The 21059-nt window shown below is 44.7% G+C and overlaps 1 protein-coding gene across 4 annotated transcripts in view; it reads left to right on the forward strand.

Moving 5' to 3' along the window:
* Positions 1–21059, forward strand: part of MTOR (mechanistic target of rapamycin kinase) — a 117488-nt gene that overhangs the window by 10919 nt on the left and 85510 nt on the right. For all 4 annotated transcript variants that reach the window (XR_014326030.1, XM_082834556.1, XM_082834554.1 and 1 more), the window contains exons 9-19: positions 2223–2409; positions 3380–3508; positions 4377–4621; positions 6082–6297; positions 7001–7206; positions 10367–10489; positions 11130–11219; positions 11341–11433; positions 12137–12271; positions 12505–12634; positions 14065–14315. Coding sequence is in view for 3 of the 4 variants with exons in the window: in XM_082834556.1 (XP_082690682.1) it covers positions 2223–2409; positions 3380–3508; positions 4377–4621; positions 6082–6297; positions 7001–7206; positions 10367–10489; positions 11130–11219; positions 11341–11433; positions 12137–12271; positions 12505–12634; positions 14065–14315 (1805 nt within the window). In the remaining variant the exon portion in view is untranslated. The remainder of the gene's footprint in view (positions 1–2222; positions 2410–3379; positions 3509–4376; positions 4622–6081; positions 6298–7000; positions 7207–10366; positions 10490–11129; positions 11220–11340; positions 11434–12136; positions 12272–12504; positions 12635–14064; positions 14316–21059) is intronic.

Raw genomic sequence — 21059 nt, forward strand, 5'->3', positions numbered from 1 at the left:
CTCCCTGAGGCCTTGCTGGGTCACTCTAGCTAGAAACGTGCTTTTCCTCTTCCGTTACAACCCCCAGATGTGGAAAGGCTTTGGCGTCATCAGACCTGGGGTGAATCTTCCCTCTGTTCTTAACTGTGAGGTTTGGGGCAGGTTATTTGACCTTCCTGGGCCTCCACTTCCTGACTTGTCAAATTAGAATGACAGTCCTTGCCTCATGAGATGAGCTGCTTTAATGTCTAGGCACCTGTCTAAGTGCCTGACACAGAGTAAGGTCCAAGAAATGGAAACCGTTATTGTTGCTGCTTCCCCTAGCTATTTCAAAGCCATTTTAGAAACAAGATAAAGGTAAAAATTATAATAATACTCCAGTTGCCTGTTCATACTTAGTGTCCTTGTCTCACCTCCCTCCTTGCTGAGTGTAGAGACCCCGGACCTACATCTCTTTCCTCTTCACTATGGTGCGTGCTTAATAAGCGTTCAGGACCCAGTGAGAGGCAGGATGGGAAATGAAAGGCCAGCCTGACCCTCAGCAGATGCCGTTCCCTAGCACAGACTCATTTCACACCACCCAGCTCAGATGAAAGCAGAGAAATACAGCCGGTGAGGTGTTAAATGTGCTGGGTGTGAGAATAGGTGTTAAGAGAGGATGAGGCAATTAGCCACATAAAATCACTGAACCAGAGAGAAAGGATATAATGAGAATCACCCATATTTTTTCAGTTTTCCATTCTTCTCACCTGGTACCCAGCAGCTTTTCTCTTTTTTAATGAACAGACATGCCCCTATTCAGTAGAGCTTTAAATGATCTTGGTTTGAAAGTCTGTGGCTCAAAAGAGAATAATAACTAGGCCAAATTTGATCAAAGTCTGGCACGCTGTAGAAGCGGTTACCTTAGTAAGTTCAAAAGACGGCCTAGCAGCAGGATACAAAGGCTCAGAGGGGCCCCTAGGTTTGTTCTTTTGATGTGAGTTTTTGTTGTTTTATTAAATAATGTACTAAAATACGTTCTGGAAATTCAGCCTGGGCAGCCTCCGTAAGTACAGTCTCATTGGGAAAGCGCCACTTTTTTAAAGTTTGCAGTTTGGAAGTCATTGCTTGCACTTCCTGATGATGCAAGCTTTGGGAATATCAAAAATACTCCCGCTAGGATTGGGCTGGGATCTCAAGCAGCGTCAGCTGCCTAGCCTCTGGGGTGCTACGTCTGGAAAAGGAAATTACCTTCTTGATTTAAGCTCGTTTCCTGCTGAAATGCTGTCCCGCTCTGCAAAGGCCCCATTTTTCTCGTTGGCGCACTCTGGTTTGAGAGTTGTATCACCTTGGTCTCTGACTGTTTCCAAGCTCCAGCATGCTTCAACGGCATTTGACCGTGAGCTGTGAGAGAAGACATTTCTCGATAGCATAAATGCAGTGATGTATGTATGCCGTTTGGGAGTCTAGTTCACTGTCTTCTAATTGTGGTCCTGGTGGCCTTGAATACCCCTCACTTTCTACTGGCTGTGTGGTCTTGCTTGTATGTGCTGCTGGTGCACGGACTCGAGGCCAGAAAGATGGAAGAGAAGAAATGGAAGAGGGGCAAGAGGCAGGAAATAGCAGCCTTCTGAGGAGTCGTATCACCTTAGCTTAAACTGCCCAAGAATCACCTACCCATGCACACTGGCTTATGTAAACTTAATGAAAACACACATGTGGCTTTCCAAGTTACGGACTAAATCTTGTTCTATTAAATATAACTGTAACAGAAGTCTCTAGGTGATAGCAAAGTGATTTCTAGGCCTACGCTGAGTGGAATAGCCTGTTTATTACAAACAGTTTTCAATATTACTTTAAATTTCCAGATAATATAAAATAGCTTAGATGATCCTCTCTTTGTTTTTAACCAAAGTTTAACATATATTTCTTAAACAAAAGCATGTAATCTTTCCCTCAAAATATAATGCTAATGGGGATAATTAATGCAGTATTGTTTTGGAGACACTTTTAAGTTTTTGGGTTTTTTTTTTAATTAAAGGAAAAACAGCTTATATTTCTAATATTTCTAAAAGCTGTATCAGAGGAGTGATTATCAAGCAAAGAGTTTGGCTAGTGCATTCTCTAAATTCTTCTTAATATCTTTCCAACAGGCTTTCTTAATTTATTCTTAAATTTAAGTGTTTTATAGGAACTTTGACCTTTCCTATGTAGACCACCCCTCACCTTGAGCCATATATACACTTTGTTGTTTCTGTGCTCAGATACCCAGTATCTCCAAGATACCATGAACCATGTCCTAAGCTGTGTCAAGAAGGAGAAGGAACGGACAGCAGCCTTCCAAGCCCTGGGGCTACTTTCTGTGGCTGTGAGGTCTGAGTTTAAGGTCTATTTACCTCGTGTGCTGGACATCATCCGAGCGGCCCTGCCTCCTAAGGACTTTGCCCATAAGTAAGCATCTCTGTTATGATTTCACCTTCCACCCCATTTGGTTGGAGAGGGAGGATGCTGCATCCCAGTTTCCGTGGAGCTGAAGCCTGTTCTCTGCGTCATTAACCAGCAAATCATATAATGAATAGCCCTTCTTCAGTTGAGTTCCAGCCTTTCTCAAATGAAGTGACATGGATGTAAATATTTGGGGAGGTTGAATACCTGTTCATACCAATACATGTTAGATACCAGTGCTGTTCTCAATATTATTTACTGGGAATCTCCTAGTTTTGTTCTTTTCTCTGGCTTTCAAAGGTCTGATTTTGATAACAACTAAAGCGAGGGTTCCTAGACAGGAACTGAGGGGACCTAACGGTCACCTTTTTCTTTATCATTGAAGTTGGATACATTATTCTACCTCTTGAAACGTCCCAGTGAATAAAATATGAGAAAGACCTTCAGCACCCTGCAAGGTGGCGAGGCTAGGGTATCTTCTCCAAGTCTTAGAGGGTCAGTGTTAATTAGAATTGTGTCTTCATAGTTCCCTGTGTTAGTAGCGAGGATTGTGCTGGTGAATTAATAAGCCTCGCCCGTTTCAAGCCCAGCATTCTCCTCATAGGGAGAATTTCTTCTCATATGATGGCTGTGCCCTGCACTCGTGGTCCCTGATGTGCACGTTGTTCAGTTTGCTTCCTAAATAGGGACCTTGGCCAGCACCACACTAACCCACATGGTGCCTTTTGTGTGAATTCTGAAGTGGGGCCCCTTCCTCAAGAGACTTTACTGCCATCTGCTGGTCATTTGTTGTAAATATACAAGTCTGCAGTGACTACAGTGTGATGGGTCCCTAGACTGTGCAGTAGGTAACCTGCACACCCACATGGGGTGGCCCCGCCTGGGTAACCTGCCCTCCTTGCCCCAAGGTAATTTTGAGGTAGGGTATCACAAAATGCCGTTATGTCTAAACTAGCCACTCTTCGGTTCTCTGCAGGAGACAGAAGGCAATGCAGGTGGATGCCACGGTGTTCACCTGCATCAGCATGCTGGCCCGAGCGATGGGGCCGGGCATCCAGCAGGACATCAAGGAGCTGCTGGAGCCCATGCTGGCGGTGGGCCTGAGGTGGGTGTCGGGAACCTGAGCTGTCCCCGGCTCGGGTAGCATGAGGCTTGAGTCACAGTCCTGGGTCTGTGTTGAAAGAGCGAGGCATGGCTATTTACACGTTAAATTGGATAGGTAGGATAGCTCACACTAAACTCATAGGCTAGTTTCAAATCCAGGTTTCATCACTGTCTAGCTGGGTGATCATAAATAAATTATTTAACTTCTCTGAGCCTCAGCTTTCTAGTCTGAAAAGTGGGTACAGTAGCAGTTCCTATGGTCTAGGTTTGTCGTGGGGATTAAGTGAAAGAGTTCACGAAATAGCCACTCTTAGTACAATGCAGTCTGTATGAGAAATGCACCACTGGGAATTTCTTGGAGGTCCGGTAGTTAGGACTCAGCACTCTCACTGCCCGGACCCGGGTTTGATTCAATCCCTGGTTGGGGAACTAAGATCCCACAAGCCATGTGGCGTGGCCAAAAAAAAAAAAAAAAAGTGCTCCGTTAGTGTTTGCAGCTATCATTTATATTATGATGGGCAAATTGCTTAAGTTCCCTACACTTTTGTTCTCTTCATCTATAAAATAAGGACGATGCTCTCAATCTGCTTCCCAGATATTTATTGAGACTTGGTTTTCCATAGTGACTGAATTACAGTAAACAAGTTCTCTCAAGGCAAAACCCAGAAAATCATAGATTGTTTTGAAATATGGGATCAGGCCAAGAGAGTTTAAGATATATATTCTATTTTATTGTATCCTTTCTGCTTTAAAGACTAAGCAGGGATGGGGCCCAATCCCCTTGCTGGACAAGAAGGGCTGTTTCTTCCCAAGACCAGACCAAATATCATATATCCAGCCCCTTACGTGACTGGTTTCCTTTCCCTCAGCCCTGCCCTCACAGCTGTGCTCTATGACCTGAGCCGTCAGATTCCACAGCTGAAAAAGGACATCCAAGATGGACTCCTGAAGATGCTGTCCCTGGTCCTTATGCACAAACCCCTCCGGCACCCAGGCATGCCCAAGGGCCTGGCCCATCAGCTGGCTTCTCCTGGCCTCACGACCCTCCCTGAGGCCAGCGATGTGGGCAGCATTACCCTTGCCCTCCGAACTCTTGGCAGTTTTGAATTTGAAGGTAAGAAATTGCGATGGTACAGATGAACCGGTTTGCAGGGCAGAAATAGAGACACAGATGTAGAGAACAAACGTATGACACCAAGGGGGGAAAGTGGCGGGGAGGGGGGCGTGGGATGAACTGGGAGATTGGGATTGACATGTACACACTGATGTGTATAAAATAGATGACTAATAAGAACCTGCTATATAAAAAAATAAGTAAAATTAAATTTAAAAATTTTTTTGAAAAAACCAAGAAATTGTGGTGGCTCTTGCCAAGATAGTCAGTGATACTGGGAACCTCGAGAAAAGAATGAGGGTACCTAGAATTCCTGGATCTTGCTAGGGGTCCTGGAGACAGGGTAGCTGATTCTATAGCAGCTCATCCTTTTATAGTCTTTCCGTATATGGTTAATTCCTACCGTTTGTTTCTTTGTCCCATACAAAGACAAAGGAAAATGGGGTGGGGGCAGATGGTGTTGAGGAAAAGTATTCATTGATCCAAGGAACTAATGCTGCAGAGATGGATCCCCCTCGCCTTGTCACCTCCCTTTGGCTGAGATGGTATTGAATTCTTTAAAATGTATAAGCAGGGCTTGGGGGTATTTTCATTCCAATGGCGGTGTGATTTCCAAGACTGCTGTACTGTGTAGTTCAGTTTGGAATTCTAGGCTACAGATAAACCCACATTAATGCCTTAGGGAGATACGTTTCAGGAGAGAAAAATGGACTCTTTTGAAATTTAAGATTGTGTAGGTGGTATTGGTTAAGGCTACAGGGAAACAAACAAGTACAAAAAGCGTAGACATGCTGTCTGAATACTTATACAGCATCGCTAGTTTCCCTGTTGCAGTTCCTCCATTTACACTGATTAACACCCAGGATAATCTGTTTCTTTTCTTTTCTTTTCTTTTTTTTAACATCTTTATTGGAGTATAATTGCTTTACAATGGTGTGTTAGTTTCTGCTGTATAACAAAGTGAATCAGCTATACATATACATATATCCCCATATCTCCTCCCAGTCTATTTCTAAGGAATAGAAAGTAGCTATATTTAAACCCAGCCTATATCAAACTCTCTTTTTGGTACTTAAATCTGGGAACTGAAATAGATGAGGTAAATTTGATCAAAAATTGTTTTACTCTCTGAGAATATAAAGGGCTGGGTCCGAATAAAACAAAAGAATTCACTTTTTGAAGGAAATAAAGGATTGGGATGGAGGCAGGGAGGAAATGCCTTTTTTATGTCTCCCAGCTCCTTTTCTACCTCCCTTCTGCCTTTCTGCTCACTGGAAGATCATTTGTTACTTTTTTAAGAGAAGAGTTGGGGGTCAATATCTTGCTGGTTGAATATCTTGTTGAAAATTAAATTAGTAGCCATGGAATGGAAATGGAATGGAAAATGCAGCTAGCGAGTTGCAGACCTACTGTCCAAAGCAGCAGTGTTTATTCTGTCTTCTCTCTGCCTTTGTATCCAGGCCACTCTCTGACCCAGTTTGTCCGCCACTGTGCGGATCACTTCCTGAACAGCGAGCACAAGGAGATCCGCATGGAAGCCGCCCGCACCTGCTCCCGCCTGCTCACGCCCTCTGTCCACCTCATCAGTGGCCATGCTCACGTGGTTAGCCAGACCGCAGTGCAAGTGGTGGCGGATGTGCTCAGCAAACTGCTCGTGGTTGGGATAACAGATCCTGGTAAAGTTTGAGATGGAGGCAGTCTAAGGAAGTGTAGGTGCCTGGGGCAGTTGGAAGTAGCCAGTTTCCTTTCATGGCCTCAACAAGCTGATGTCCAGCATTTTCTCTGGCAAAGCCTTAGGCTTGGCTACGCCAGCCTATTTCTGTAAGATAATCGGCCTTAAATTCTATTATCTTGGACTTCCCCGGTGGCACGGGGTTAAGAATCCGCCTGCCAATACAGGGGACATGGGTTCGATCTCTGGTCCGGGAGGATCCCACATGCTGTGGAGCAGCTGGGCCCATGTGCCATAGCTGCTGAGCCTGCACTCTAGAGTCCGCGAGCCACAGCTGCAGAGCCCGTGTGCCACAACTACTGAGGCCCACGAGCCTAGGGCCCATGCTTTGCAACAAGAGAAGCCACCGCAGTGAGAAGCCCACGCACTGCAACGAAGAGTAGCCCCCGCTCACCAAAACTGGAGAAAGCCCATGCGCAGCAACGAAGACCCAACGCAGCCAAAAATAAATTAATTAATTAATAATTTTTTTAAAAAAAATTCTATTATTTTTGCTTCTGTGAGTAGAGAAAAAAATGACAGTTTTGGTCAGAGAAGGGTATCTGGAATCCTCTCCCTAGGCTGATGGCAGTGGAAGCAGAAACTGGGAAAGGACTGGAGGGAGGAGAGGAGTGAAGAGGCACTGAAAGGCTCGATTGCTCTTGCAGACCCCGACATCCGCTACTGTGTCTTGGCATCCCTGGATGAGCGCTTTGACGCACACCTGGCCCAGGCAGAGAATCTGCAGGCCCTGTTTGTGGCCCTGAATGACCAGGTGTTTGAGATCCGGGAGCTGGCCATCTGCACCGTGGGCCGGCTCAGCAGCATGAACCCAGCCTTCGTCATGCCCTTCCTGCGCAAGATGCTCATCCAGGTAAGGATGTGACGGTCACACCTCGCGGTAGTGGGGAATGCACGTTCATCGTGAGTGCTCTTTGGGGAATGAGAGTTGAGGAGGAGGAGGGGAGAGAAAAGAGTGAGATGCCTGGTAGAAGCCACATTTGGCTCCAAGAGCCCACGTGTTTTCCCGGCTTGGTAATTGCGATTCTAGTGCTTATCGCCTCATAAGCCTCTTGGCAGCGCGACTCGCAAGCTGACCTCTCACGTGGCTCTTCCTTTTTCCTGGGAAGTCACCAGTGAGTCCGTTTCTTGCCCCTCTTCACTGCCTCTGCTGCAGATGGTGTCAGTCTGCCCAGCACCTCGCAATTCTTCCGCTCCTGCTTCTGCTGATGCGAGGCCAGGCACAGAGGCCGAATACGGGAATGGCTCCAGCACTGTTTCTCGTCATCCTTGCCCCTGGTCTGTGGTCCCTGGCTGTCGTTCCTAAATAATGTGAGATGCCAAGCTAAGCTGCTTGGACTAGAGCCTCAGGTAGATGCGGGTTGGCATTGCTGCTAGAGCTGGTAGGATTTCCATTTTCTGCTGAAGCCTGTCTTCTAGCTCTTGTCTTCACCCGGCCGAGTAAGTCCTCTGGCTGAATTGTGAACGATGCACAGAGTCCAGTCCTTCCTGCCTCAGGTTATTTCCACCCACCTCTTCTGGGTCTCAGTGTGGCTCACCCGGTCATCTACTGTCCCCCGACTCCATCCTGTCCCCACCACACCCTCTGCTTCATGATCCTCCCCATGGTTTCTTTTGAAATAAACACTTTTCATAACATATAAAGAACTTAAACATAGAAAATTATTAATGTAACTTCTACCCTAAAGAAATGTCATTTATTCGCAGTCTATCATAATTAAAGTGACTGTGAGTTATATCATCAGTGAACAAATTAAAAGATTATACTTATGTTGGCACTTGTGTTTTTAGCCTAATGGTTCACTCCTTAACTGCTGGCCCGTGTTAGGAGTGCCTATCCTTTTAAGTCTTTGAAATAGCTAAAGTTTGGGGAAGGAAAAGAAATCATTGTTGAGCCTGCCAGCTCAAACCATGCTAAATAAGCTTGATAGAGAAATATCTCCTAATGAGACTATCAGTACGTTCATCCAGACAACAGATGTTTTGAGCACCTTCTGTGTTCCAAATACGGCTGGGTTCTGGAAGCATGCCAGTGAACAAGGCAGGCATGGGCTGTGTCCTCAAGAAGCTTATAGTAAGCTTATATCAGGCTATCCGTTTTTCTGATACTGGAAAATGTGAAGCATCGTTAAATGAATTTACTATATACTGAACTTAGCCCTTGAAACTCCAGAATTTTATTTTATTTTATCTTTTCTGTTTTAACAGAATGCAGCAAATGTACAAACACTTTATTAGCAAAGGGAATGAATAAAACAAGTACAGCTTGGGAAAAAATTTTTAATAATTTTTCTTGTTTTTAAACTTTGATACAGATTTCCCCAAGTTGAATTGTACATTTTCATGCCTTGGTAAGGGACCTTACCTAAATGTGCTTTGGCCTTTTCTTGGCGTCTTGCTCATCTCGGTGGGCATTGGGTATTGTTATTAGAGTGCAGCGGCGCTCTTTGGCTCTGGAGTAAATTGGGGGCTGTTTGATCTGGTCCTGCGCTGTCCCAGAGAGTTGTGCTCTCCTCACTGGTACCCATTTCCCCGCAGACAGCCATCTCTTGAAGTTATGCTTCTGTTCTTAGTATCCTTCTCCATCCCCTCTCACTGCTGTATGCTGTGACCAGGTGAAAACAGACTGCCAAGGGGGTCCAGGAAATCAGGATTATTAAATCAATAATGTGAGAAAAAACATAGCATTGAATTGGAGACGACTCCTTTGGGTAGCTGAGTTAACACGAGCTTTGTTTCTCACTTTTCCCACTGTGCAGAGATTTCCTTCTGGCAACTTCAGCTCTCCAGAAGTCTGTCTATATTAAGTTGTTTATGTCTGTGTCACCAGGAGCATAACGTGCTGATTTGCTGGTGTTTTCAGCGTGTCAGTTAGATCGCACATGTTATCTCTGTTCATTAAGGTCCAAGGGGATTCTATTGATATAATCCCTAACTGTTTGGGTTTATCTAGAGGTGCCCGAAACCACAACTGAGTATCAGTATTTCTTTCCACATCACAGCTGTTCTGACTAGTCTTTGATTCCATTGTCATTATTTATAGGCACTCTGAGTGATTTGCTGTCTGTACAGCTTTCTTGCAGAGAGCCTTTCCTTCATTCTTTTTTTTTTCAATTAATAAATTAATTTATTTTATTTTTTGGCTGCGTTGGGTCTTCATTGCTGCACGCGGGCTTTCTCTAGTTGCAGCGAGCAGGGGCTACTCTTCATTGCGGTATGCAGGCTTCTCATTGCGGTGGCTTCTCTTGCTGCGGAGTGCTGGCTCTAGACACGTGGGCTTCAGTAGTTGTGGCACGCGGGCTCTAGAGTGCAGGCTCAGTAGTTGTTGCTCACAGGCTTAGTTGCTCCACAGCATGTGGGATCTTCCTGGACCAGGGCTCGAACCCGTGTTCCCTGCTTTAGCAGGCGGATTCTTAACCACTGAGCCACCAGGGAAGTCCCCCCTTCATTCTTTTTTTTTTTGCGGTTCGCGGGCCTCTCACTGTTGTGGCCTCTCCCATTGTGGAGCACAGGCTCCGACGCGCAGGCTCAGCGGCCATGGCTCACGGGCCCAGCAGCTCCGCGGCATGTGGGATCTTCCTGGACTGGGGCACGAACCCGTGTCCTCTGCATCAGCAGGCGGACTCTCAACCACTGTGCCACCAGGGAAGCCCCCCCTTCCTTCTTTATTTTTGCAAAACCCTGCTCACAGCGAGCCCTGTTGGTTTTCTCCGTCTTCTATGACTATCTACACTGTTAAAAGCTATGCTTTGCAGAGGACTGAGGGACCTTGGAGTACTGTGACAGAAGGAGAAAGGGCCGGTTTCAAACAGTTTTTCCTCCGGTCACTGCTGTTTCCAGGACTGTTCTGTGAGCTGCAGAGATGGCCTTGCTTGTGGAGTATCTAGCAGCTCCTTGATCCGCAGTGAAGTTCTGGTTCCTTCCTCTAGTTCCGCGCCTCATTCTCACTTCAAACATACAGTCCCTCTCGAATTTCCTTTGCCGTAGTCGTAGTAAGCCTTTCTTCCCTACAGATTTTGACAGAGCTGGAGCACAGCGGCATTGGAAGAATCAAGGAACAGAGTGCCCGCATGCTGGGGCACCTGGTCTCCAATGCCCCCCGACTCATCCGCCCCTACATGGAGCCTATTCTGAAGGTAATTTGCAACAGACAGAGACTGGTTCTTTCTCTCTAGGATGTCTTGGGATGATGAGAGTGTTTTGGTGCTCACTGGTACACGGAACAAAGTAGATAATTTCTTTGGTCCCAGGCTCGCAGACAAGGGCCACATCAAGCACCCTCAGTTCAAGAATACCAGGAATCTCACCAGTTGCAGGAAAGGGCTCTCCTTCTAAGAGATAAGATATGATGTTTCAAGCCCCTCATCCAATGTGCTTGGCGAGGAGAAGAAAGATAGTGGCATAAAGTAACTCCCCCAAAATGAAGAAAAAGTGAGCTTTAAGATCTGAGTCCACCTTCAAGTCTATGTTAGACTCATGTGAGGTCTTTCACAACTTACGTGAATCTGGGTGCATGATCACACAGGTGCAGTTTAGGGAAGGCATGGGAAATGTTTATAGACCATGGCACTTGCCAGCTCCCTCATACGTCAGACTTGTGTGCAGTATGGAGAAAGGCTTAAGAATGCACATTCCACAGGAATCCTGGATTCATAAAGCCTTAGAAGTAATTTATCTATGACTGAGATGGTCTTTTGGGTGAATTGTACTTATGTGAAAAAAAGTTTTCTAGTAGACTCTAACCAGCATTCATTTTCTCATACCTTCTTTCCATAGGCTTTAATTTTGAAACTGAAAGATCCAGACCCTGATCCAAACCCAGGTGTGATCAATAATGTCCTGGCTACAATAGGAGAGTTGGCTCAGGTAAGGGGACAACTGCTTTTTCCATAGGATGGGAAGAATTATTTCACCTCTAATGAAGTCAAAATACTTCTTAATGCCATAATTTCTAATGCTGTCTACCACTTCCTTTTTCACTTTGTAGGTTAGTGGCCTAGAAATGAGGAAGTGGGTTGATGAACTTTTTATTATCATCATGGACATGCTCCAGGACTCCTCTCTGTTGGCCAAAAGGCAGGTGAGTACCACTACTTCGTGTTTGAGCAGGATCGGCCCCATGAGGCCAGGGACCTCATCTCTCTCAGTCACCTTAGTGTGCCCAGCCAGTAATGCCTAGCCCTAGTAGGTACTTAGAAATATTTGTTAACTGAGTAAAAAGAAGAAAGACTTGGAGCTAGAATTAGCATTCATCCTGACCCAGAGTCACTGTCAGTATCAGGGCTGACCAGTGCCATTTCCTCTAGACTGAAAAAAAAAAAAAATGCAGGTCATCTATCAGAGCCCCGGCCCCTAAAGGGAAACAGAGAGTCTTGGCCTCTGGTTGGGGAGGGAAGCGGAGCTTCAGCTCACCCTCCCCCGGCCCTGGCTTTGCTTTGGTCATCGAGGTCATTAGGTGACTAGACTGGAAGTAAGAACAACCTTAATTTCCTTTTGAGTCCGATTTCTCCTGTCAATCATCCAGGGTATAGAAGAACTATATACTTCCTGAGAAAGGTGGGACTGTTCTTTACCTTTGATCCAGCGATTGTTGTGTTGGTTTGTAGCCTTGTTTTTATGTCCCAGCTCTCAGGATTTTAGTTTATGGTTAGTGCCTTTACTGGGCATTCTTTTCTTGTAATAGCCTCTAACACTTTGTTATAACCATTTAATGAAGAGTACGGAGTATGCTTTCTTTTCTCTCTTACTGGTGCTACAAACCATGTGATCTTTTGCCTGTCCAGGTGGCTCTGTGGACCCTGGGACAGTTGGTGGCCAGCACTGGCTACGTGGTGGAGCCCTACAGGAAGTACCCCACATTGCTTGAGGTGCTGCTGAATTTCCTGAAGACTGAGCAGAACCAGGGTACACGGCGAGAGGTAGGAAACACCGCAAACTTGGTGTTTAAAGACTTTGCTGGGAGAATGGAGAGACGTTTGCGTCATTAACGTGCTGTGACAGTACTGATGAGACTTCCTGTCCCTCTCCGTTTTGTCCCTGTAGCTGGTCGTGGGATATGAATTGGGCATCATGGAACATGAGTATCCATGAGAGCTGCGGTAGTCAGGTGCTGTGATGAATGTTTTCTTTTCCCCTCCCCTTCCCCACGCAGGCTATCCGTGTGTTAGGGCTCTTGGGGGCCTTGGATCCCTACAAGCACAAGGTGAACATTGGCATGATCGACCAGTCCCGGGATGCTTCTGCTGTCAGCCTGTCAGAATCCAAATCAAGTCAGGATTCCTGTAAGTTGAGGAGAACCTTGAGTGGCTGCCAGGTTCTTGCCTCACTAAGCCCCCACTGGCTGTGTTTAGAAAGAGCCTTGGGCTGGATAACTGTGAAATTATTGCATATTGACTCACCTTGTGACTTTTGAATGGAACGTCAGTAGTTTCCTCTTGAGTCGCAGCAGGGGCGCTGCTTCCCAGTGTGTCCAGTCTTCCCGTTTGTCCAGGTTCTTTGTTAAAGGTCAACAGGCTATGTCTGTAGTCACTCTTAGGTGCTGATGAGAGAGACGTGAATTATCACCCCATCACCCTTGTTCATCTGTCATTCTTTGTTAGTGCATCTTTGATGTTTTCTATTCCCATGGCACCCAAGGAGGAAGAGGGTAGAATTTATTCTCCCTGTTTTAATTGATAGGGAAATCTGAGGTTAAGGCTCAGAGGGCGTGGAAAAACTAGTAGCAATCAGGATCCAGGGCTCTTTCTTTCATCAAGTGGTCTAGCTGTAGAGTTCCTTTGTCTTTAGATAGTAGCCTAAGAGATTGGGCAGGGCCTGGGGATGCAGATGAGTTTCCTAGGCTTAACTCAGTGTCCATCAGGGCAGGCGTATTTGTCAAAGTGTGAAAGTTCAGCAGTGGTTCTCCCATCTAGTTCAGCAAAATGTTATTTTCCCCAAATAAAATAATTTGTTTCTGAACTCTGTGGATGGGATCATACTGCTTCCAGTTTGTTCTTCTGTATATGAGAGAAGTGTGCCTGCAATGTTAATCCTGTCAGACCCACAGCCTTCGAGCAGAGCCTGAGCCACATCCTCCAGCATTTCCTCCGTCCTCAGCAGTGCCAGTCATCCAGTCTCTTGGATGTTCTGGTTCTTAGCGTCCTTATTGTGCTGTTAAACCGCTACCCACCCCCATACCCTCCCCTCCCTCTCCCCCACCCTCCATACCCTCCTCCGCCCCTCCCCCACCTTCCACACCCTCCTCCACCCCCAGTCCTTGAGATCCTTGTTGTTCAGGTCAGGTAGCATTTGTTGTTAACTTCTCTGAATTCCCTAGGGGGACCAAGCAGCTGCTGAACAGATGTTTGCCTAATTTAATCCCCTTTATTTTCATTTGGCGGAGTAACTTTTTATTGATGGTTTCAGCTACTGAAGTTGTGAACTGGAATGGTAAGAAGCTAAATTAAACGTAGCAATTTAAAGAAAACCCGTCATGTACTGTGTTAGGCTTTTGTAGTTTAGATAATAGACAAGCCAAAAACTGTCCTTCATGGTGAGAGCCTATTCACTGGCTCCTAATATACCTGGTATTCCCAGTGGTGTTAGAGTACAGCAGGGAGAGAGATGTGAATGCTGGTGACCCACAGGAGGTTTTTTTGTTTGTCGGTAACCACGCTTTGTCCAAAGTCAGAGTCATGTATAGCTCGTGATCCTCACCTTTGTTTGGTCCTAGCTGACTACAGCACCAGTGAGATGCTGGTCAACATGGGGAACTTGCCTCTGGACGAGTTCTACCCAGCCGTGTCCATGGTGGCCCTGATGCGCATCTTCCGAGACCAGTCCCTCTCTCACCATCACACCATGGTCGTCCAGGCCATCACCTTCATCTTCAAGTCCCTGGGGCTCAAGTGTGTGCAGTTCCTGCCCCAGGTCATGCCCACATTCCTGAATGTCATTCGGGTTTGTGACGGGGCCATCCGGGAAGTAAGTGGGTAAACCCCCAACCCTTGCTCCTCCCTGCCCCGTGCCATGCCTGCGTGGGAAGTCCATCTGTGCCTCAGCTTCCTAATAATGTACTCTGCTTGCCGTTATGCCTAATGCCTTTCCTCCCCCAGAACTTCTAACACCTAAGTGTACAGGTATAATCAGTTCAGCTCAACTTCCTGTTTTATACCTCAAAATGGCTAAAAGATGAGTGGCTGGAGGGGAAGCGGGGGGACAGCATTGTTATTCTCCGTAATCTACTGTTCAGTCCAATAATCTGATGGAATATCCCACAGTGGATTTCTGGTTGTTTCGGCATGATTAGATTTAAGTCAAACGCTTAGTGGGAATACTACAGAGGTGCAGTAACAATGCTTCATAATGTCAGTTTGTCCAGTTATTGTTGGTCCTGAGTTTGAGCACATGGTGAGGTTGGTATGTATCAGATCTCTCCATTGTGAAGTTACCTTTTTTCCTTAGCCATTAAGTAATGTGTGGGGTGATACGTTGAGACTGTGTGACTGTCCTATTCCCCAGCTACCTTTTACCCAATGATTTTAGCCACCATGGATAATCCTTGTTGGAATCAATTATCACGTTGGTTGCAAAGTAATGACTTTTTTTTTTTTTTTAATTTATTTTTGGCTGTGTTGGATCTTCGTTGCCGCGTGTTGGCTTTTTCTAGTTGCGACGAGCGGGGGCTACTCTTTGTTGCAGTGTGCGTGCTTCTCATTGCAGTGGCTTCTCTTGTTGCGGAGCACAGGCTCTAGGCGCGTGGGCTTCAGTAGTTGTGGCACACAGGCTTCAGTAGTTGTGGCTCATGGGCTCTAGAGCGCAGGCTCAGTAGTTGTGGCTCACAGGCTTAGTTGCCCTGCGGCATGTGTGATCTTCCCCCATCAGGGATCGAACCCGTGTCCCCTGCATTGGCAGGTGGATTCTCAACCCTTGTGCCACTAGGGAAGCCCCTCCTTCTACTTTTAATAGCTGGCATTTTTCTGTAAAGAAGAATTTCCCCCTTTCCCTCCCTCTTTCTCTCTCTTGCTCGCTCTCTTTTTTTTTTTCTCTGAACCATAGAGTACACACAGTGGTTCTGTGATTACCATACCTGTACCACTACCAACAGCGATCCTACTGAATACAGTTCAAGGTGGCTTTGCGGTTCCTACTGTTCTTAGAAAGTATTCCACAAGGTGTATGGTCAGAGTACTGCGTTTTAAAGATCCTGGAATTAAATATTTTTTCTTCTGTGATTACATATTCAATTTGATGTACATTCAGAGGAAATAGTATTTTTTTAGAAAGTATATTTTCTAATTTTCTGCCTGGAATATACAAGTGCATTTTATTTTTATATAATCAACCTCATTGAATTCTTACTAATTCTAATAATTTACCTGTAAATTTTCCCAGGTTTTCACTCTAGCTAATCATATAGTCTGCCGAACATAAAAAACAGTTTTGGCTTTTTTGTTTTGGTCAGTAAAGCAGTTGTTACTTTTCCTTACTGCTTTCCTAGGACCTTCACTGCAGTGTTGATTAGACTCTGTAATAGTGGAAACCTTTAATCTTGTTCCTGATTTTAATGGGACTAGTGTTAAGATTTCATCACTAAGTATAATGTTTGCTGTAGGTTTTTTTTTTAATCTTTATTGGAATATAGTTGCTTTACAATATTGTATTAGTTTCTACTGTACAGCAAAGTGAATCAGCTATATGTATATGTATATCCCCTCTATTTTGGTCATTTAGGTCACCAGAGAGCACTGAGTAGAGTTCCCTGTGCTATACAGTAGGTTCTCATTAGTTATCTGTTTTGGTTTTTTTTTTTGCGGTTCGCGGGCCTCTCACTGTTGTGGCCTCTCCTGTTGCGGAGCACAGGCTCTGGACGCGCAGGCTCAGTGGCCATGGCTCACGGGCCCAGCTGCTCCGCGGCATGTGGGATCTTCCCGGACCTGGGCATGAACCCGTGTCCCCTGCATCGGCAGGTGGACTCTCAACCACTGCGCCACCAGGGAAGCCCCCAAATATATGTATTTTTGTATACATATAAATAGTATATGACCAGTATTAGTATTAACAGTATGATTACTGAATGCAGTTCAAGGTCTTTTGCAATTTGTTATTGTTTTTAGGATGTGTCTTGTTGGGGATATACACGAAAATACTGTGTTCAAAGTCACTTGAAATAATTTTTTGAGTGATTGTGCAACCAACTTGGTTTATAGTTAAACTCATTTGTTCCTATTTATTTTCAATTTTTAGAAATTTCTTGTGAGTTTTGTAATTTAACTTTCATTCTAGTTATGTAAGACGTTAGCATAATTCAAGAGTCAAAACTATAAGATGTATTCAGCAAAGACTAGCTTCCATCCCTATTCTTATAACTTATTTCTTCCTTCCTCTATCATTTACTATTGCTGCTATAACAAATCACCACCAATTTAGTAACTTGAAACAACACAAATTGATTATCTTACAGCTCTTTAAGTCATAAGTCTGGCATAGATCATACTGAACTACAGTCAGGGTGCCATTAAGACTGTGTTCCTTTCTGGAGGCTCTAGGGGGAACCCCTTTCCTTGCTTTTTCTAGCTTCTAGAGGCTGCCTGCATTCTTTGGCCTCCTTCCTCCATCTTCAAAGTCAGCAACATTGTATCTCTTTGACTCTCCTTTTTCCCTCAAATCTTTCTCTCTGAACATAACCAGAAAAGGTTCTCTGCTTTTAAGGACTCCTGTGATTAGATTGGGCCCACCCGGATAATCTCCCCATCTCAGCGTCCTGCTCCCTCATCACATCTTCAGAAGTCCCCTTTTGTCATGTAAAGTAATTTATTCACAGGTTCTAGGGATTAGGACATGGAGTTTTCGGGAAATCCTGCCTACCACACTTCCCCCTAAGCTAACCAGTTTTATCAGTTTTTAAATTTATCTTTTCAGTGTTTATTTTTGAAAATATAAGGAAATATATGTCCCCCACCTTCACTGTTGTGGCCTCTCCCATTGCGGAGCACAGGCTCTGGACGCGCAGGCTCAGTGGCCATGGCTCACGGGCCCAGCCGCTCCGCGGCATGTGGGATCTTCCCGGACCTGGGCACGAACCCGTGTCCCCTGCATCGGCAGGTTGACTCTCAACCACTGAGCCACCAGGGAAGCCCCAAAATATATGTATTTTTGTATACATATAAATAGTATATGACCAGTATTAGTATTAACAATATGATTACTGAATGCAGTTCAAGGTCTTTTGCAATTTGTTATTGTTTTTAGGATGTGTCTTGTTGGGGATATACCCCAAAATACTGTGTTCAAAGTCACTTGAAATAATTTTTTGAGTGATTGTGCAACCAACTTGGTTTACAACAGTGAACATAGTATAAACTTTCTGGATCTTACTTTTTTCCACTTTCACAGCAGCATATCCTGGAGTTCATGCCATAGCAGTATAGTGAGAATGTCTTCATTCCTTTAGAGGCAATTGGTACTTCATTGTGTGAACATGCCACAGCTATTTGACCAGTCCCTATTGATGACTGTGTTTTTCCAGTCTTTGATATTTAAAATAATCCTGCAATGAAAAGCTTTGTGTATACATCATTTTCACCTCTCTTTCTTCTTGTACTTAAATGGCTTCACCTTTTACATTTAGATCTTTTAGCTCTTTGGAATATGTCCCAGTGTACAGTATGAGGAATGCATCCAATTTTATCTTTTTCACCCATAAAATTTGACTTGCATACCTTATTTAACAAAGTCTAAAATTAGTCATTGTCTCCATCCTTTCCCTGAACAATATACAAAACTTAGAATGACTGATCAAAGTATTATATCTCCCTACCCTCTTATGTTATTATCTAGTATCACTTTTTTTTAACTCCAAATTAAACGTTACTGTTATTTTATGCAGACAGTGTTTATGTTTATCCCTTTTGCCACTTCATTACTGTCTCCCAGCTCAGAGCTTCCTCCTAGGACCGTTTTCCTTCTCGCTAAGGCAAATGCTTCTGAGCATCCATCAAAGTAAATGCTCTGTTTTTGTTTATCTGAAAAAAATCTTTATTTCACCCTCTTATAAAATCTTTATTTAGCTGAGAATACAATTCTGGGTTCTCCTTCAGCTGTAGATATTATCCCACTGTTTTCTGACTTCTTTTGTCACTGTTGAGAAATTATGATTCCTTTTCATGTAATCTCCCTTTCCTCTATGGCTGTTTCAGACCTTCTCATGTTTTTGTTGTCCTGAAGTTGCACTGTTGTAAATCTAGGTATGCATTTCTCTTTCTTATCCTGATGGGGATTTGTGGGCTTTCTGAATATGAGGACTCCACCCTTCTATTTTTTCCTTCCAGAATTAGATTCAACATTTAGAGCTTCTCACTCTGTCCTTAATGTCTCTTAGTTTCTTATCCTTGTTGTTCATCTTTGTCTCTCAGAGATGTATTCTGGATATGTCTTCACATGCATTTTCTATTCACTGATTCTTTAGCTATGTCTTTTTGACCTGTCATTGAGTTTTTAGTTCCTACTACATTTTTTTTTTTTTTGCGGTATGCGGGGCCTCTCACTGTTGTGGCCTCTCCCGTTGCGGAGCACAGACTCCGTATGCGCAGGCTCAGTGGCCATGGCTCACGGGCCCAGCCGCTCCGCAGCATGTGGGATCTTCCCGGACCTGGGCACAAACCCGTGTCCCCTGCATCGGCAGGCGGACTCTCAACCACTGCGCCACCAGGGAAGCCCTCTTATTCCTTTAAGCATTTTAAACAGGTTTACTTTATATTTTCTATCCAGTAATTCCAATATACATAAGGTTTTTGATGAGTCTAATTCTGTTGTTTATTGTTTCTGCCGAGTCATACTCGCGGCAAGTCTGTAAGTCTGTCCTTATGTGTTTTACAATTTTGGATCATGCATCATATTCAGCTGGACTTCCCCTGGAGCAGTTAATACTGGAATATCTGCTCTGAAGTTACATCTCTCCAGAGAGGGTCTGCATTTGCTTCTACCAGGTTTTCTAGGAGAACCTTTAGTTAGTTTCTTGGCTTAGAGTTTCTCAGGCCACACAGGTAGTTAAAATAACCCCCTAAACTCATATGAGAGTGGCCTGAAATTACAAACTCTTAGGAAGGCTTTTTTTTCCTACCTAGACCTCACATCAAGACTCACAGATTACTTTGTCTCCTTTGCCAGTGGACAGACTTGGGGGTAGGAGGTTTCACCATTTTTCTTGATATGTAGCTTTTTGAAGGTCTGGCTTTATGTGAAAGGTTTCAGTTCTGATAATCTAATAACAACATTTATCTTTTATGCATTCCTTTTAGGCTTTTCATAGCAAGGGGATTTAGGAGGGGATCTAACCCACCATATTTTCAGGAACAAAGCTACATGTTCTTTTAAAATACAAACGTTCAGGAGGGAAAAGAGAAAACAGCTTGTGAAAGAATCTAAGGGAGAAGAAATGAGGTGGCTACTCGGGCCCCCTCCCTGGGGATGAGGCACCTGCCTGGGTGTATCCGCTGACCCTTATGAATCAGCCACCAGAGAGGCTGCCCCATGGACACCTCATATGAAGTGACAGCAAGGATCAGGAGGCTTTTGTCCTTTCGTCTCAAGGTTTCCCCTGACCAGCCATCCCTGCTGCCCTGCTTTTCCTCCAGTTTAGATTTCCTACCTTCTTTCAGGTTCTGCATAACAAAAGTTTAACTCAAAAACCATTGTATTTTAGAGTCTCCTGTCCCTTGATCTCTGTAATATACTTTCGTAGGGACCATTTCACAAAAACCGTCTGCAGTGATTCTATGAGGAGGTGCCCAGGAGATAGGTAGGGATGGCTCTACCAAGTTGAACCTGTGTGCCATGTGAGACCAGCTTCTAAGCCCCTTAGAATCCACTGATATCCCTGTCCTTAGAAATTAGTCCAACTCTCTTTGAGCCCAGTCCTGTGTGTCCTGTCAGTCTCACCTCTTCAGGTAATGAGTTCTGTAAGTCCATTACTCACTATTTGAAACATACTTTTTATTTTTCCCCAACTTACCCAAGTTTTAAAATGTGGATAAGGGTGAAAATACATACGTACGAAATTATTCTTGTTAATGGAGGGCAGCAAAGGCATAGAGAGCTATAAAAATTGGGAGGGGGGTGAGGGGTAAAGGGAGGTTTACAATATGACTTGCAACTTGATATTGACATGTAGCACTATCTGAGGATCATAACAGAATAAAAACTACACCCTGAAGACATCTTTAACCTGGAAAGTAGTTGGGATTTCTCTTACCTAAGCCATCTTTATTCCCAACTTTATTTCGTGAATGGCATCTCTTAACAGTTGCAAGATACCAACCTAAATAGAATCTCCTAATCCCAGCCCTCCCTCAATTTGCTTGCTGTTTTGGTTCACAGTTTCTTTCTTTCTTTTTTTTAAAATTAATTTATTTTATTATTTATTTTTGGCTGCACTGGGTCTTCGTTGCTGCACACAGGCTCTCTAGTTGCGGCGAGCGGGGGCTACTCTTCGTTGCGGTGTGCGTGCTTCTCGTTGTGGTGGCTTCTCTTGTTGCGGAGCATGGGCTCTAGGCGCACGGGCTTTAGTAGTTGTGGCACACAGGCTCAGTAGTTGTGGCTCGTGGGCTCTAGAGCGCAGGCTCAGTAGTTGTGGTGCACGGGCTTAGTTGCTCCGCAGCGTGTGGGATCTTCCTGGACCAGGGCTCGAACCCGTGTCCCCTGCATAGGCAGGCGGATGCTTAACCACTG

The sequence above is a fragment of the Leucopleurus acutus genome (genome assembly GCF_964270905.1).
Source record: "Leucopleurus acutus genome assembly, chromosome: 2".
Lineage (NCBI taxonomy): Eukaryota > Metazoa > Chordata > Mammalia > Artiodactyla > Delphinidae > Leucopleurus > Leucopleurus acutus.